The sequence below is a fragment of the Arvicanthis niloticus genome, chromosome 12 (genome assembly GCF_011762505.2).
Source record: "Arvicanthis niloticus isolate mArvNil1 chromosome 12, mArvNil1.pat.X, whole genome shotgun sequence".
Taxonomy (NCBI): domain Eukaryota; kingdom Metazoa; phylum Chordata; class Mammalia; order Rodentia; family Muridae; genus Arvicanthis; species Arvicanthis niloticus.
The window spans coordinates 70964740-70977189 of record NC_047669.1 but is presented as its reverse complement, the minus strand read 5'-3'; the positions used below and the strand labels follow the sequence as shown (position 1 = coordinate 70977189).

The 12450-nt window shown below is 42.7% G+C and overlaps 1 protein-coding gene across 1 annotated transcript; it reads left to right on the top strand.

The window, feature by feature from the left end:
* Positions 1 to 381: 381 nt before the first annotated feature.
* Positions 382 to 1269, top strand: Krtap11-1 (keratin associated protein 11-1). The gene has a single exon (XM_034514789.2). It carries the CDS (start codon positions 382 to 384, stop codon positions 928 to 930), a length of 549 nt encoding a protein of 182 aa, XP_034370680.1. The 3' UTR covers positions 931 to 1269.
* The last annotated feature ends 11181 nt before the right edge of the window (positions 1270 to 12450 follow it).

Sequence of the window (12450 nt, the reverse complement as noted above, 5' to 3'; positions counted from 1 at the left end):
GTGGCTGGATGGACACTCATCAGATGCACGAAGTTAAGTGGGGGGATGAAATGTGGGTAAGGATGACCAATAGCTTTGAAGCTGTCAGCTGCATTCTTAACCCAGACTAAGTACAGTTCAGGAGACTTATGATTTAGTTACCAAACTACTAAACATCCTTTACGAGGGAGAAGGCTTCTTGAGGGACAATTAACTTGGAGATTCACAAGATGTTCTAAGGCAAGGTGGTGTGATCCAGAGAAGCCAAGGGAACCAGCATGGGAACCCCACCCATGAGCTAGGATATATAAAAGCCCAGGAGCCTGAAGTAGCATTCATAATTCAGCTAACTTCAAGGACACAGTGTAGCCCTTCGCTCTCTCTCTCTCTCTCTCTGCCATCATGTCTTTCAACTGCTCCACAAGAAATTGCTCTTCCAGGCCAGTTGGAGGACGTTACACTGCTCCTGCGGGCCCAGTTACCACAGCTTCAGCCCGTGACGCAGACTGCCTGAGTGGCCTCTACTTGCCCAGTTCCTTCCAAACTGGGTCCTGGCTCCTGGACCATTGTCAGGAATCATCCTGTGAGCCTACTGCCTGCCAGCCAACGTGCTACCAGAGAACTTCTTGTATCTCCACTCCTGTCCAGGTAACTTGCAATCGACAGACTACCTGTGTCTCCAATCCCTGCTCTGCTCCCTGTAGCCGGCCACTCACTTTTGTGTCCACTGGCTGTCAGTCCCTGGGAGGAATTTCCAGCTCCTGCCAACCAGTGGGAGTCTCTACCACCTGCCAACCAGTGGGAGGCATCTCTACCGTCTGCCAACCAGTGGGAGGCATCTCTACCGTCTGCCAACCAGTGGGAGGCATCTCTACTGTCTGCCAACCAACCTGTGGAGTCTCCAGGACGTACCAGCAGTCCTGTGTGTCCAGCTGCCGAAGAACTTGCTAAGTGCATAAGAGCCAGTGAGCCAGTTGAGTCTCCGTGCCCTGCCAGCTATGTTTCCAGGACCTTCCTGCATGCTGTTTGAATGTCATCGTGTTATTGACTGCCAAATTGCTAGCTGCTAGCTACGCCCAAGCTGCTTTTGACACTCTAAAATGTTTCTTGCCAGCACTAAGATAACTTGAAGGTTTGATTTCTGGTTCCGCGTAAGCTTCTCAAAGCTTCCAGAGGCTTCACCACCTCACTCCAGTCTGAGGAATCACGATGCTTCCAGAAGCTCTCCTGCCAACAGCCCATGCCTTCACCTTGCTGCTTTATTGCCTGGCTTCTGCTTTTGTGTCTCCGAAAAAGGGAGCTTGCTGCTCTGTGTATTTCTCAATAAACTCACATTAGTTGGCATTGCAACCGTGTGTCTCAGCAGACTTCTTTATTTGTGAGGGGTTTTGTTATTTGTGAATCATTCTTTGCTGATCAGGTCCTGACTTTCTTCTGCTTCTTGAGTACAGAGGACAGGTGTAGTGGTTACGTTTGGGGACAAGCCAGAGATCACTTTGTGCTTTGTTGTTCAGAGAACGTGGCCAAGTTAGGGCCGTGGTGAAGCACTATGAGATTTGATGATTAATTTGATGTCTATAATTCCCTGAAAATTTGAGGGATCCACAAAACGGCTTCCATGGGGGTAAAAGATAAGCTGTTTAGAAAGCAAGGGAGTTCAGAGTCGCTCAGTAAAGCAAGAAACAGAGGAGCAGAGTTCAGAGGAGTTCCTCATTAAAAGGCCAACATGGAAACGTTTGAAATGACCCATCCATGATCAGCTGGGTTGGAGGGACATTGGAGAAGGAACAGTAGTCGATTCTTGGCCTCAGGAATTGCTGCATCCAAAGGACCAACATTATTAGCTCTATCCTCCCCTGACTCTGTGGAACAAATCTGTGGTCCCCAAACATGGTGAGCCAATCATATTTAGTGTATCTGGTAAAAGTGACTTAAGAAAAATGCCAGGAACATTTAATTTCTTAATATGCTTTTCTTCTGTGCATGTGGTGCTAAAGACTGAACCCAGGACCTAGTGTATGCTAGTCAGATACTGTACCTCTGAGCCACAACCCAGCTCCTGTCTTGGTTTGCCTTTACCCTCATAACTTCACTTCTCGCTTGCTTTCCCCCTGCAATCCATATGCTGGTAGACCAAACCATCTGGATGGGTGGGATTCCATATGCCAACTCCTTTCGCCTTTCGTGAAAAAAGTGAGAACTGGCTACCAATGGGTCTGCTTTTACTCTCAGCATCTGTCATGTCCACAAGCACATCTCAATATGCTCTCTTCCGAATTGCTCCAACAGACACACAAATGGACAATCATTTGACAAAATAGAGACTTCTGTGGTGTGGGCACTGCGAGCGGCAGATGCCTGTTCTCCTGGCAAGAGCTTTGTGGAGATACATGCACCATCCTCTTTTGTCAGTGCAGAGTGTTTTTCTTATTTTACTGATGGCTTTTCAGAGGTAAAACGTATAGATGATTTCTATATAGATGCAATATTTTCAATTTTTCCCTTTGCTGACTCTTGTCCTCAAACGTCCCTTTATCAAAGAAGTGTTGGATGTGACTCACATTCATCTCTCACTAAAGCAAGACATGGCTTTCACTGTGTCCTTGTTCCATGTCTCCCCTTCGGTTTTTTCTTTTAAAGAATTGCTGAATTTTCAAAATGTCCCAGTTTGTCCCAAAATATAAATCATTGTGCGTATGCACACACATGTTTGTGTGTGTGTGTAAATGGCTCTTTCAGAGCTGCAACTGATATGACTCTCTCAAACACTGTTTCTCTTATTTACTTCATATATGATTTGAATAATTCAGAGGCCGATAGACTTATTTTATTTTATTTTATTTTATTTTGCTTTTCAGCTTTCTAGGTTCCAATGCACAGATAGCTTCTGTTTTATTTATGGTACTAATCATAATGTAAGATTGATATATTCATAATAATATTGAGATAGGTGTTATAGTTTGACATGAATGTTTTGCTTGCGCCGTTTTCTGTACTAGGAGCAATCAAGTATATTGCAGCAATTTTACCCAGCTGTTGCTGACCTTCATTTATGTTTGGCAAATTATTACTATTGCTTGGCCATTAGAACATTTTTATTTATACTTGAACTTTGGAAGTCCTCTCTATCCTTTGCCTTATTACACAATATATTTTAGGTTTGTCTTGGAGAACCATCTTGAGGATAGAGATGTGATGGTTCATAGCCTAAGGCCTTGAAATGCAATTTCTGTCTAACACTCCATCATTGTGGGGAGGATTAGCTTCTCTGGGCTGTGCAGGTTTGCTTGCCTCCTCAGTCCTTCTCAGCTTGCTTGGGAACCAGAAGCACTGATAGTATCTCATGCCTATTTTCAGGAAGAACCAAAATAGTATGTGTACCCCAGATCTCAAAGCATCTGCCCTTTGATATAGGAATACAGTGAGCTGTCTCTTGTTGGGGTTTGGGGGAGTAGTTTTGTTTTTTTGTTTTGTTTTGTTTTGTTTTAAAGCCATGACTGGTCCACAGCTCTGGGAAATCTCATGGCAAACAGGTTGGGAATTGTGTCCTGTTCCCCCACCCCCTTATCTTTGGCCTTGACTGTCTTAAGTTAGAAGGGTCAGATCACATAGTGGTGTGCCTCCATATTTTATCGTCTGCCTTTGCTCAGAGTGCCCTGTCCCAGACATTTGACAGTATTTCCTCTCTTAGAGTTTCAGTAAATCCACTTACTAAGGCACTTAGTGTGCGTGTATGTCCAAAAGACTTTATGGCAAGTTTGGGGGGCATAGACATCATTTATATAACGGTTATAAAATACATGCTAAAAATTTTATGTGGTAAAGTACACATAGCATAGAAGTCTCTATGTTGAATACTTTTAAATGACATTTGTTGGCACTCAGTCCACTGCTACCAATCACTTTAAACACTTTCCACCTTCTCAGGCTGGTCCACTCTGGCATTTATCTTCTTCCTTACCAAATTAAGAGTGGAATTTCCCTCTCCTTACTTCCATCTCTCCTCTCTGCCTTTCATCTAACAGATGCTAACATCCTTCTGAGGCTGGCCCTTCAATAGTAAAGAGAAGCTTGTAGATCAACTTTGTCTAGTCATTGCTGGGACTTTCTTCTATGTTCCCCTCCGCAGGCTTCACGCTTTACTTTCAAAGGCTTCGTTTAATGTTGCACATCGATGCTTTCAAAGACGCTATGCCATTCCAGGCCTCAGTGATATTATACTGTTTTCCTTACACGGTGCTTGTTCATTTGAAACCGCAGTCATCACCGAAGGCATGCACTACCTCTAGAAGAGTTGGTTTTAAATTTGAATGGCATAAGGTTGTAAGAGTCAAGGAATGTATCCAGAGTTGGTCAAAGGACAGGTGTTGCAGAGTGGAGTTTGGAACTGTCCACAGGCAGACAGGGTTGGCTCTGCTATTGAACCTTAGCCTTGGTAAAAACCCATTTGGTTTCTTTGTATTTTCAGGAAACTTCTACCCATGTTTAGAAACTATAGAAATTTAGATAAAATACTTTCATGAAAGACTTTGTGCTTTCTTTTATGAAACTGGAATCTTTTCTTCTTATCACCCCTGGCTTCAATCTCTGTCATCAAATGTGTGGTTTGAACTGAATTGCCTGATGGGCATTTTCAGAAGGGTTTTCGGTTCTGGTGTAGTGTGATCAATTCAACTAGGCCTGATTGATATGGTACATTTCAGATTATAAAACATACTCTTAAACTGGGCATTATGATCTCCATGTTTCTCAGTCTTACCCTCTCTTCACAGCACCACCAGATGTGTCTAGTCAGTTTACTACAGCTGCCTTAGCCATCTCCCCCAAACTGGTTGGGGTTGGTGGTAGTTTAAATAATGGCTTCTATATAAATAAAGGCACCCTTTCTAGGTACCTTTCTTTCTCCATCATCAACAATGGATAGAAAAGCATGTTTTAGTTTTACTCGAAACTAAAGGGAATTTCCTCTAGAGCTTACCCTAGAGACAAATTTATAATTGCAAATCCTGTGATTAAGAGACGTGGAGGTTTTTCAAATGGATTTATTAAAATGAGGACAGACCTGAAGCTGTGTGATGGCTCTCACCCAGATATGAATCCTGAGACTTGTCTCTTATCCCTGCATGTGATTCCGGGATAAGACTGGGAAATGTTTCATTTATGAAATAAAGTCTTCAGGTGGTATGCAAAGCACACGTAATCTTCTGAAAATCAAGGATTTGGGGGCGAGAGACAATTTTATTTGTTAAAAGTGTGAGGGCTCAGAGGCAGAGGGTCTTGTATTGAACTTAGTTCAACCACACTGACAACACGGTGATCTCAGTAAATCCCTGACCACTTCTGTGGAAACCAAAGATGGTAATACTAATGCCAACTTCAAGTAAAAGCCAAGGTGAGGCTTATGGCTGTCAGAGATAAACTCTGCAGAGTTGAGGGTTTAAGAACAAGAGGAATTTATTTTCTGCGTATTCAAATTGTGAAGGTTGTTGCTGCTGAGTGGGTACCCCTTTTTTATAAGATGATTTAAAAAAATATTGGTACTTCACTTTGTTCTTTTCTAATCTTTTCTTCTACAGGTGGTTTCCAGGTGGCTGCAGAGGTTCAGACTCCAGGAGATTATGCAGGGAAGATGTACTGTGTCTCCTCACACTGCACAGGCGTGGTGACATGAGAAGTGACATTTCCTGACACTAGGTCATACTCAGGAGGGAGGGAGCAGGTCCATATAGCCTAGCCATGGGCACAGGAAAAAGAGGAAGGGTTTTGTGAATGGCTAACCTGTGCTTGTCACCCTGCATTGTGTAATTGGAAGAGTGAAGGGGTATCTGGGAAAAGTTGAGCTGCAAGAGAGGTCCCAGGGTCGTAGCACTCTGAAAGACATACCCCCTCTCCTCTTTCTGTCATCCACTAAAAGGAAGTCTGTTTCAGGGAGCAGCATTTCAGGAAGGCTCCATTTGTGCATTCATCTTCTACATTCAGGAACTGATAGTGGTGTCCAAGGAGCCACCTTTCTAGGAGACATTCTTTTCACATCCCAAGGACAATATTTCTATACAGAAAAATTGGAACGTAAATCGTTAGTCAGTGGTTCTCACTTAAAACCAGCTGATTCTGGTAATGACTGCAGTGACTGGAAAGAGTTCAGATAGTTCTGACCTGAAATAAAAGGTGATGGGGGATCCCAGCTTCATAAACGAGACACAGGGACACAGTAGCTTCCATTCCCTTCTGCTACACATAAGCCACATAATTTTGTCTGAAATGACCCAGCCTGGCTCTTATTTTTATGGCATGTAACCTCATATTCTAGGGTATTTATCAAGGCAGAGGCCTTACAGTTAACTTATGTAACTCCCACAATTAATGGATCAAGAAATAGAGGGGCAATGACTTACTTCTCAAATGCAATCCAGTTATAGGAGGGAGTGGCCTCTGACATGGAGTCCTTGCTGTTATCAGTTTCTGGCTCCATTGCAGTTCGGTTTCCTGATGAGCTTCTGTGGAAGTAAGATGCTGTGTATGCACTTATCACCACCATAAGATTCTGTACCATATCTTCACTTCCTGAAATTCAGGTGTGACTGAGAGTTCTCTACAGACAGTTGGCATATCCTCCTGGTGTCTGTTCTGCTCTGTTTGACAGGGTTCCATCACCCCTTCAGGTAAGATGGTGGCATCTTGTAGATGACATTGTAGTAGACATTTAATCTCAACTGGGGTTTCTATCCAGCCTTAGATCATTCAGTTCCCACATAAAAGACACACAATTTTTGTATTTATAATAAGCCTCAATTAGCACTAAAGCTGTGCAGATATCCATCCATCTTGCTATTATGCCTACGTTCCTATCTGTAACCCAGAGTTATAACTTGCTATGTCCCATCTGGGCTGCTCTTAAGTCCAATTGACCAGCCCTCATGGCCATGTTTTCATGACTCACCTACTCCATGGCATCTCTCCTCAATCACCTTCTTCACTCTTCTCTTCCTTGTCTCTCCTCAGACCACAAGCCTGGGAACCCAAACACCTCCCATTTCTCTACTGTCCAGTTATAGGCTGTAGGCATCTTTATTTACCAATCAGGGATAACTTGGGGGGCAAGGTTATAGAGCATCACTTGTGTAGTGCAGATTTTCTCATCTCTGGGGGGCAACCAGACCTTGGGGACCGGTATTTAGCATCACAATACATAGCAAAAGACCAAACCTTAACAGCAGCACAGGAAGGCTGTGCCACCATACAAATGAAGGCCTGCAAACAGGACTTTCTGCTCTCATCTGCCCTCCTCTCTTGCCTTCCTTCACCCGCACTTTTTAAAATTTATTCTTAATCTTTTTTTTTACAGTCCAGACTTTATCCCCCTTCACATACACCCATATCCTATATCTCCTCCCCTGTCTCCAAAAAGTACAAAACACCCAGGATACAATCCGTAGACCTCAAGAAGGTTAACAAGCTGAAGGGTCCTAGTGAGGACCCCTCAGTCCCACTTAGGAGGGAGAAGAAAGCAATCAAAGGAGGGATCTGGGTAGGAAAAGGGACAGGGAAGGGAAGAGGGGAAGGTGATCTGGTATTGGGTGGGGGAACAGGACTAAAGCCCTGAGGGCCAGCAGAAAGAATGGAAACAGGCAACCGCAGGAGGTGGGAGGCAGTGGTGGGGGGACCCTCCAGAATGTACCAGAGACCTGGGAAGTGAGGGACTCTCAGGATTCAGAGGGACCTTAGATGAAATGGCCTACAGTGGGGAGAGGGAACTTGTGGAGCCCACCTCCAGTAGAAAGACAGGGCATCAAGTGAAGGGATGGAGTTTCCATCCCATAGTCAAAAACTCTGACCCAGAATTGTTCCTGTCTGAAAGAACTGCAGGGACAAAAATGGAGAGGAGCCTGAGGAAAAGGAGGTCCAGTGACAGGCCCAAAGTGGGATCCAGCTCAAGGGGAGGCTCCAGGGCCTGACACTACTACTGAGACTATGGAGTGCTCACCTGCTCTTTTTATCACCTCAGCACATCCTCACAAGGTCTCTCTCTCTCTCTCTCTCTGTCTCTCTCTCTCTCTCTCTCTTTCTCCTTCCATCCATCTCCCTCTCTCTCTCTTTCTCTTTCTCTCCCTGTGTGGCATTCTACCTGCTGAAGGCTAAGTCTTGGAACATGTTTTTAAGTGTAGGTGTATCCCACTTGGAATAAGTGTTTGGGAAGTATTATGTTGTGTATCATAATACAAATGTAACTGGGGTCCTGATTTTACTTGTAAATATTTTGTTTGGTGTGATCTCAATAGTGGCACAGAAAAGGAAGTCCCAAAGAGAAGATTCTTAAGGCACTCAGATCCACTTAATCTAACATGATTTCTTTCCTAGTCTCCTGTTTTAACATTGCTGATGAGGAGTCTCTGGTAGAGGAATACATCATCTAGTTGAGTGTGTGTCCTGTGAGTGTTTAACCATGGAACAGGTTTTTGGGGGGAAGACTACTAATCTGTGAAAGACATTTTATTTTTTTAACAGTAATTTTTCTTTATCTCCGGGAATTTCATATATGTATACAATAAAAATGCTCATATCCTCCTCTCTCTCCCACCTCAAACTTGCTCACACATTTCTCTCAATGAACATTTTCTAACTTCATGTTCTTTTCATTTGTTTATATTTTTGGTACTTCATAAGTCCAGTCCGTGATACCTATATGTGCTGGTTGTGGACCTATCTATCAGAACATGCCAAATATGCCACCTTAGAAAAGATTGGAAGAAAGAGTTCCTCAGATGCCAACCCAGATGATAAGCTCTGTTTTCTCTCTCTCGTTCTCAATAAGGATGAGGAGGCTAAGTCACATGATTCTTAGGAGGCAAAATAGAAATGTCATGACTCCTATAGGACCCAGTGTGGAGAGATCACCATGAATCATTAAGGTATTTCATTATGTACATCTGTGCCATGTTCAGTCAGTCAGGCTGGGAGCTCAGACTCTGACTCAGGATTAAGGCTATCAATCCCCAGTGTTCTGTATGTGCTTTACATGGGTGACATTCAGTGTTATCCACCATGGCTGCCCGTATCTCTGGTGCTAAAGCAATTGGAAATGAAAATTAATTTAAGAAGTGCAGCTGACCGAAGTTTGTAACGTTCCGATGAGAAGCTCGGACTTTTCAAGGTGATACCTGACACCCGCATGCCAAGTGCGCCCATGGCAGAGCAAAGTCTTTGACTTTTAGATTGGTTTATGACCTTTTTCTTGTTTTCCTCTTTGGAGAATGTACTTCTGAGTAGATGCTATCAAGTGAGTGATGTTCTGAAGCTGCTGACTGGTCTGTTCAGAGTCATGGGGAGATTGATGGTTTAGAATTAGATTAAATTCTCCTCAGCTACTCCCCTTCGTCAGTCTTTCAACAGAAGGTTCTACTTCCTCATTTTTCCTCTTAGCTTTGCGTGCCTGCCCTGGGAAGTTGCATTACATTACCCCAGAAGACACATCGAAGGGAGTTTCTGGCAACTCTGAGGTGGCTTGACCCACTGGAAATCAGGGAACACTCAGATGACTTTGCAGCATAGTAATTGCTTAGCGATTTTTTTAATTCAAAGAATATTTATTGAATATCTGGTCTTTCCCTATTCTAAAGGCTCTCAGAGTGGAAAAGCAGCCATAAAAATATCCTGGTATCATGAAATCCCACTCTAGAGAAGCTAACATGGACACAGATTTCTGAAGAGAAGTTGGTCCTTAGAATTTGTTGGATAACTTTTCCCCCCATGAGACATATGGGAGGGGTTCTGGAAGAAATCTTTTAATTGCTCCTTAATGGAAAAGGATCTTGAGACTATGCACACCTATAATTATCCAGCTGAGATGAGATAATTGCATATTTGAGGTAGACTTAAAAATATAGTAAGATTTTATTTTGAAAAAGAGAAAGAAAACAGACATGAACTCACAAGGTTTTGTTAGTGTGTGTGGGGGAAGGAGAGTAGTGGTTGGTGTAGATTAGGCAGAGGGAGATGGTATGTGCTCAGAAAACAGTGAGCTCCAATGTGGCTCTGAGTGTATTATTTTGGGTGATTATTATAGAAGGAAGAATACCTAGAGATATATAGGTACAGTGACTGCACGATGTCACAAACACAGATGAACACAGCTTTGTCTTTCCATAATGTCAGGACTTTTTGAGTAACAATAAATTCACAAGGTGGAGTTATTTTTATTGATTTTTTTCAATAAATCATATTTTCATACAATGTCTTTCGATCATATTCTTTATCCTCCCTCAACACTGCCCAAATCCTCCTCACCTCCCTACCCACCCAACTCTATGTTCTCTCTGTCTTTCAAATAAATCTCAACGGTAGTGATTTGCCAGATTATCTACCTACCGTGGTAATTTGGCAAAGCTGAATGAAAGTTCTTTTATTCTAACCTTTAAAAAGTTAGTTAAAATATAATTGCAGAATTTCTCTTCCACCTCTTTTCCCTCCAACCCTTTTCATGCCTCTCATCTCCCTCTTAAATTCATGTCTTTTTAAATTATTGTTACATATATAGGTGAACCACTACATAATATAGTGTTACCTGTATATATCCATTTAATGTTACCTGTATCCATGTATTTTAGGGTTAACTACTTGAGACTAGAAGTCCTGCTCCTGTGTCCTTCCCTGAGCCTTAGATACAGAGGTTATATCATAGATGTCTCCATTGAGACTGATCACAATCATCCAGTTATTTCCTGCATTTTGACCAGTTACAGCTTTCTGTAATGGTCTCTGTAATTTCTTTGATAAGACATAAGAGCTACACTTCTCTGTGGATATAAGGATAAGTATTTAGAGTGCAGTTAGAACTTAAACTGGTTTAGTAGTACAGTCTCCCCCAGGAGCCATGACTTTTAATAATAACCCATACCACACACCGCACAGTAAATATATCTTTCTATGTATGCATGCAAGATGAATGTAAGTTAAAAGGCAATAGCTGATTTACAGAAGCGTGCCAATGGACATGCTAGTAGAGTCTGTGTTGATGAGATAAGAGGCCCAGAGCCAACCCTAGGAAAGATGCTGCTGCTGGACCACAGAAGAGCCAGGCTTGAGAGTGAAAAGTGCAGCCAGCTGCAGAGAAACCAGAAGTGGGTAACCAGTAGGAAATGAAGGGCTCCAGTCCAGACTGGTGAATGGGTGGACAGACAGACAATGGTCAAGTAGAAACCCCAGAGCAGTTGCAAGTCCTTAACCTGTCAGTTCATGATCTACATTGGGTGTCAAGTTGGTGAAGTCACACCGAGACAATATTGTCCATCATGGCATTTGGGCATGAGAGCTGCAGCCTATCCCAAGGCTGATGAGTTCTTAGACCTGGTTTCCCAGATACAAATTTAACATGTCTTCATGCCCCTATAGCCTCAATTCAACTCAATGGAGTTACAGGTTGGCAGCCTTTCTACAGGAACAACTCATTCATCAGTGTGACCTGCATGGGCAGTGCAGGACTGATGATAGCGTTTGAAGCGTCAGCCAGGATCCCAGTCATCCTTTACCCTCAGAATGGAGTCAAAAGCTATGTGTAAGATAGAGTCTCTCAGGACAAAGCCCAGCCTGAAAAACCACTCTTTTATAAAATATAGGATATATTAGAGCAGTGTGTAGCCTGACCTCAATGTCAAGAATCTCTGTTCAGAACATCCTGACTGCATTGTAATTAGTTTAATCTTTTAATTAAAGAATAAAGATTGATGGGAGGGTCTTAAGAAGTTCTTTGCTGTTCAGGAGATACAGAAATAATCGAGCCTCAAAGAAGGCTTTGAGATTCCTACTCCAGAAGACTGAGTAGGTACCAGGCAGAGCACACAGAGGCAGAAAGAGAACACAGAGAACAGAGAACAAAGAGAACACAGGAGGAACATGATTGTTAGTTGTTGCTTTGAGGTCTCTAGTGATCCCCCAGTTGGGTGTGCACTCAGATGGATATTCATGTATATTTGCTATGTTACTCTGACATGGATTTTGCTGTAGGCAGAGGCGAAGGTTTGATTAAACTTGAAACTGTCTTAAGAACAAGTTCTATACACACTTCAGTACCCACTGTTCCATCCCTTCACCCAAGGCCCATTCATATTTATAGATGCTCTAGTCTTTGATATGGCATGACACAGTGTTTACACACAGCCTACGCACCATTTCTCACATATGTTAGACATCATTAGCTTTCTAACAATATTCCTAACAATATAAAGTATAAATCCTATGTCCATAGGTAGTGTATGTATATTCGTGAAATATATGTTCATTACAGGTGCCATTTTTATTTTGTCTTTGGTATTTCTATCTGGAGTTTGATCTCAGCTGCTTCAGATGATAGGTTCTGTGCCTACTGGTCACTTGCTGTACCTAGAAAGAAGTGCGCGTGATTCTTCACTCAAAGTCAGGTAAGTTTTAGATATCATGGGTAATATAAACATTAGGCTGACAGTGGTTCAGCCATGA

What these genes read in the sequence shown, in the direction of transcription:
- Krtap11-1 (XM_034514789.2), top strand. Translation starts at nt 382, where the DNA reads ATGTCTTTCAACTGCTCCACAAGAAATTGCTCTTCCAGGCCAGTTGGA.